Source organism: Cebus imitator, unplaced genomic scaffold (genome assembly GCF_001604975.1).
Source record: "Cebus imitator isolate Cc_AM_T3 unplaced genomic scaffold, Cebus_imitator-1.0 Scaffold76, whole genome shotgun sequence".
Classification (NCBI taxonomy): Eukaryota; Metazoa; Chordata; class Mammalia; order Primates; family Cebidae; genus Cebus; species Cebus imitator.
This window is the reverse complement of record NW_016107391.1, coordinates 6,716,769-6,722,167: the sequence shown is the minus strand read 5'-3', so window position 1 is coordinate 6,722,167 and position 5,399 is coordinate 6,716,769. Positions and strand designations below refer to the sequence as shown.

Genomic DNA, 5,399 nt, shown 5'->3' with positions numbered 1-5,399 from the left:
AGGAGCCTGAGCCCTCCTGCTGGCCTTGCTCAGGACCTGCTGCATGTGAGCTATGTTGTCACGTAACACACAGGAAAGGTCGGAGAGGCAGCAGAGGCGGAAAGGGAGCCTAGAGCCTCCTCCACAGCTCCAGTCTCCGCAGGTTTTCTCCTCGTTCCTGGACTGATTTGATTTGGATTCAAATCTGCTTGTTCTCAGACTCCTTCCTGGCCAAATGCCTGGAGCTGGACCCTTTGCTGCAAGTACCCCTTAAAGATCTGGGCACGGTTGGGGAATGGAGGGCATTTCCTCTGGAAAGAAAAGGCAGAGGATCTTGTAATGGCCCAGGCATTGATATCCTTGCTGGGGTACACATTTTGGTGAAACGAGCCCCCTTGCCAAATGGACTCTAATACTCCTTCAATTCACATGCCTAGAGAAGAAAATAATCAAACTTTTCTGTCAGGGATCACCTGGCTTCCCATATCCCCTCACTTAGGATGTTTCGTTCCCACTGGAGCGTGTGATTGGAAAACAAAGGTAAATGGGAGCAACTGATTCCCAGATCTTTTTCCCTCAGCAGGATTAAAGCTGCCTCAGCCATAACGCGTTTACGAACTCTAAAGAAAGATAATAACTTCCCTTCTCACGGCCCGGTCATCGGGGGGTAATGCATGTTTCCAATCAGCTGAGAATGTACCTGAAATGGTAGGTTTTATTTCACTTTAATCCGCCTGCGAGTTCACGTGAAAGGTAAGAGGAATCACAGCCCTGCAATTCAAATAGAGTTCATTAAATTCAGCATCTCCTCTGAACTGGGCTGTGTTGTTTACTCCTCCCCCATAGTCTTGGACGGGCTTTGAGGGTCTGGGGCGGTGTCCAGCGAATGGCAGGAATGCAGGTGAGGCTGCCACTGTGAGGGCAGCTGGAGGGAGGACCTGTTAACCTCATGGTACTGTGGCAACATCAGCCACCACTGCATGGCATGGGGTGCCATGGGGCGGATGCTGAGGAAGAGAAAACCAAGCAGGGCTGGAGAAGCTCAAACAGTAGATACAGTGGAAGGCAGGTGGCCCAGCTGGCAGCCTGTTGCAGGGGGCGGTGGAGTGGCCATGCGCTGTCCACACCACATGGGGCTTACTGGCTTCCGCACACCTCTCTGCTGGCTGCAGCGTTGCTGCTCAGTGGGCTGTTGGGGGAAGAATCGGTTCTCGGTTCCCATTCCAGCTCTGCTATTTAGACACTGGGAGACCTGGGAACACCCCCTTGACAAAGTCTTGCTCTACACATTTCTGTAGTGACCGTCCATTTGAAGAGGCAGGAACATATTTCCTCAATGGCCTGCTGTGAAACTGTTAATGCCACTCCTTCTATAAAACTCACTCCTTGGGGTTAAGCATTGCCTCTCAGTCTTTTCTTGTTGGATGGAGTGTTGGCACAGGGAGGTGGGTGTTGCTAGTGGACGCATGGGGTGTGACCTGCGTCAGCTGGCCTGCATAGCCCAGGGGTGGAGAGAGGGTCAGACTACAGCCTACAGAGACTTGGTGGGCAGCGGGCCTGGGCTCCGTCCAGCCAGCCCGACCTCTGATTGCTATCCTCAAAGCGCCTCCGGGGTCTCCTTTGCTGGGGCTGTCCCCTGTGAGCCTCTGCTGGGGACAGGAAGTGCTGAGTGAGAACTGCCTCCCTGTGGCATGCACCCTGTCAAATCCATAAACCTTCCTCAGCAATCGCCACACAGAATCCCAAAATTCTGCTTGGGTTTGAGCTATAGAGGCTCAAGGACTGGAAGGAAGCACCAGCCTTGTTCTGCCCCAGCTAGAGGGTCTGCACCGCCCCTGCTACAGGAGGCCCACAGGAGGCAGAGACGTTCACCTCTACTTCCTGTCTGCCCACGGCTTCGTCGCCTTCTCAACCCAGCTGGCCGACTGACCTCCTACCACCATGGGCCTTGTCCTGTCCATGCTGGGCTGAGGGGCTTGGCTCAGACTTTAGCATCCAAGGCGACTGCTGCCTTGACCAACCAAGCCCTACCTGTCTGTATGTCAGTCCCTTGCTCAGCTCAGTGAAGGCCACCAGGCACACAACAGCCAACAACCCATGGCCCTTGTCTGCGAGGAGCCTGAAGTCTCACTGGGCAGACAGACATGGAGCGAGTGCCCCGCCATGGGTCTTTCTTCCTCCCGGCTGCAGCCAGGACCATGCTGTCTAGCGTGTCTGCTGTTTCTTCCTCATGGCAGAGCCCCACATTATGGCTGTTTGTGGAGCATTTGCATGTCTCCCTTGAGGGAAGGCCGTGTCTCTCACGCACAGCTTGAGAAGATTGACATTCTTGCAAAAGCAGAGGAATGTGAGGGTTAAAATGCCTTAAAGGGCAAGGAGATGATTTCCAGATTTCCAGACAATGTCTCAGAGAATTGTAGTGCTCTGGTATATGCCTGAATGTAACCAACGTAGCTCCTTTTGTGCCTGCGAGTAGACTGAGTCCACGTGTCCACATGCCTTCAGCTCATCCGCCAAACTGGACAGTGATAGCTAACGCTGTTGGCCCTTATGTCTGGGCGCCTTACATGTGGTACCTCACATTGACCTTCACAATGGCTCTAAGGAGGTAGGTACTGCGATCTTTCCCAGTTTCTGCAAGAAGAAACTGTGGCACAGGGAGATTCAGTCGCTTGTCCAAGAGCACAGAACTAGGAAGTGGTTGGGGGGCGGGGGTGAAGAATTCTAACCCAGACAGCAGTCTGACCAGAGGGTCCTAGCTTGGAGCAGTGTTCATGGGCACTGTATGTTCGTGTTTGGTGTATGTCTGTGCATACCTGTGTGTGTGCATGTGTGTGTGTGTGTGTGCACATGCATGCATGTTCACTCAGGCATATGAGCTGCCCTGCAGTGGGAGCTGAGAGAAGGCAGTGGAGATTGTTGGGAGGAACTCACCCGCCTGCTCTGGCTGTCTGAGCAAGTGGAGGAGAGTGATATTAAGTGTGAAGACCAGGACCTGAAGCCAGCCTGACAGTTCCAGCTGTTTGGAGAGAGTGAGCATGGGTGCCATGGATCTGATGATTTCAGTGATTTTCTACTCAAGAGAAGTGGAGTCTCAGATGGACAGAGCTTAACTGTCTTAAAAACTTGGTACAGGGCAAGGTGTGAGTTTCCCGGGGAGCTTGTGTGAACTGTGAACTGGTGGAGTCTAAAACAGCAAGCCAGATGTTTCCTGGCTCCCTCCCACCCTGGTCTGGCTGTCTTCCTTCAGCTGCTGTGCAGTTCATCCTGGGTACCTGAGGGCCTCACAGATGCTTCGCCCCAAAGGTCTGAGTTGCAGAGTCCCCTGTGGAAGAAACAAACTGCTCCCTCTCGCAGGACCCTAGCTGGGAAGGGTTTACTCCTCACTGGAGGGAAGAGTTGCTTACTGAGGCCCTGGAGCGGGGTGCTCAGGGGCAGCAGCTGGTTCCCAAGTTTCTGTGGTGGAGCCAGGTAACAGCTGGGGACTCTGGTGTTTCTCCACCAGCTCCTCTCTCCAGCCTTTGGTGTTCAGGTGCAGTCTCCAGGCCGTGGCTTCTCAGGTTCTGTATGTGGGCGGCTGCTCTGTAATGCATAGCTGGCGAGGGGACCATTTTGGTCTGTGACAGATCACTGCTGCTTTTTAAATCTGTATGTGAAATATAAAGACTCTTCCAAGATAGTGAACTATATCACACCAAAGTATACTGGCTTCTCCTTGCCAGCCCTACCAGGGCATCTCCCATTACACTAACCCTGCCTATTGGACCTTCTGATGCAAGAAACAGGTTAAAATCCCCTCCCGGTTGCCCACCACATCCATGGCTACAACTAAATCCCTAGTTGAGGAATCATGGAGCATAGGTAAGCCCTTGGGTTCTGAAGCCAGCTTACTGGGGCGTGAGTCTTCTTTAGCTCCACGTGGATGGTGAGCCCTCCTCTCTCAGGTCTCATGATAGTAGTTAACCTTTATTAAGTGTGTGCCGGGCACCAACTGAGTGCTTTACAGGTACCACATCCTAAGACCCTCATAACTCTAGCAGGTAGTACTATTATCTTACCCATTTTCCAGAGGGAGAAATAGAGGCAAGAGCGGACTAAATTACTTGCCCAAAGCACACATCTACTGATGGTATGATGTTGGGCAAGATATGAAACCTTTCCAAGTTTCAGTTTCCTAATCTGTAAAGTGTGGTTAATACCATTGTCTATCTGGGATGTTATGAGCCTTAAATGGGGCAATACACATAGCACCTAGCAGAGTGCCAAGCACATGGTAGGCACTCAACAGGCAAGGCCACTTAAGGGAATGTGAACCCAGCTGGAGGGGAGAGAAAAATACAATGACTACAGCACTAATCACAGTGGTGATCGAATAAGTAAGTCACTCCTGAATGCTGATTTTCCTGAGCACAATGTAAACTCCCTGAGGAAGTTTGCCTTATTCACTTCTGTTTCTGTTCCGTGGCTTTGCACACATCTGGCACAAGGTGGGTGCTTGGTGAAGGTTTGCTGAACGCATGAGGAACTGCTTGGGGTCATTCACAGCATCGGACAGCCCCTTCCTGGCAGCCCGCTCTCCCTGCCTTGTGGCTGTGGTCTGAGTGTTTTTGCTTCATCCCTGTAAGGGAGGAAGCTTCCCAAGCCAGGGCAAGCCTGGGTCTTGCCCACTGCTGTTTCCTTCATGAAGAAGATGCTCAGGGCCTGTGAGTGAAGTAGGACCTCCTTGTAGCTTGTGCTGGGTGCAAAACGATCTGCCTTTTGGGCAGAAAACAAATTGTTGGCAGCTGCAGACCCGGGGATTTCAGTCAGCCAGGGGAAAAGGGCCATGGCCTCGGCGCCTCGGACTCCCTGGATAGTGGGGTCTGGGATCATGGTGACCACACAGATCTCTCCCTGCATCACACTGGTAAATGTTGTTTCTAAACCATGCTCTCCCCTTCTCAGCATGGTGTGGCAAGTGGCTGCTCCCCTTGTTCACTGAGAAAATCCTCCCACCCTTGGCACACCTGGCTCTTAACAAGCCTCTTATTTGGAAGGACCACCCCATACCTGTTTGTGTGTGACCCACCCTGAGCGACATAACTGCTGGACTGAAGTCTCACACAAACCCCCACCCCATCCCCTCATTCTCTGAAGATCTTTGTCCTTAGGTCAGCCAAGGCTTTGATGCAGGAGTAACAGAGAATAGGGAGTGTGAGGATGAGGATGATGATGGGGACAATGAATTTCCAGGCAGGCCCAGCTCCCAGCTCCCATCCTCAGGAAACCCTGAGCCCTGCCTCCATCCTTTCCAGAAACGTGAGTCCCACCTTTCCAATTTCCTCTTACACCTCGTCTATTTCCCACTCCCACCTCTGCATGACAACGTGGCGTGCATTTGGCCCATCTGGGGATCAGGGAATCATATTGGGTGTGCCAGC

The 5,399-nt window shown here is 52.4% G+C and overlaps 1 protein-coding gene across 1 annotated transcript; it reads right to left on the bottom strand.

Annotated features, from left to right (window-relative positions):
- Positions 1-555: 555 nt before the first annotated feature.
- DCANP1 (dendritic cell associated nuclear protein) lies at positions 556-4,430 on the bottom strand. Its single transcript, XM_017532335.2, is given in 2 exon segments — positions 556-3,464; positions 3,467-4,430. Coding segments are annotated over 2 exon segments (747 nt in total). The 5' UTR covers positions 3,591-4,430; the 3' UTR covers positions 556-2,841.
- Between the last annotated feature and the right edge of the window lie 969 nt (positions 4,431-5,399).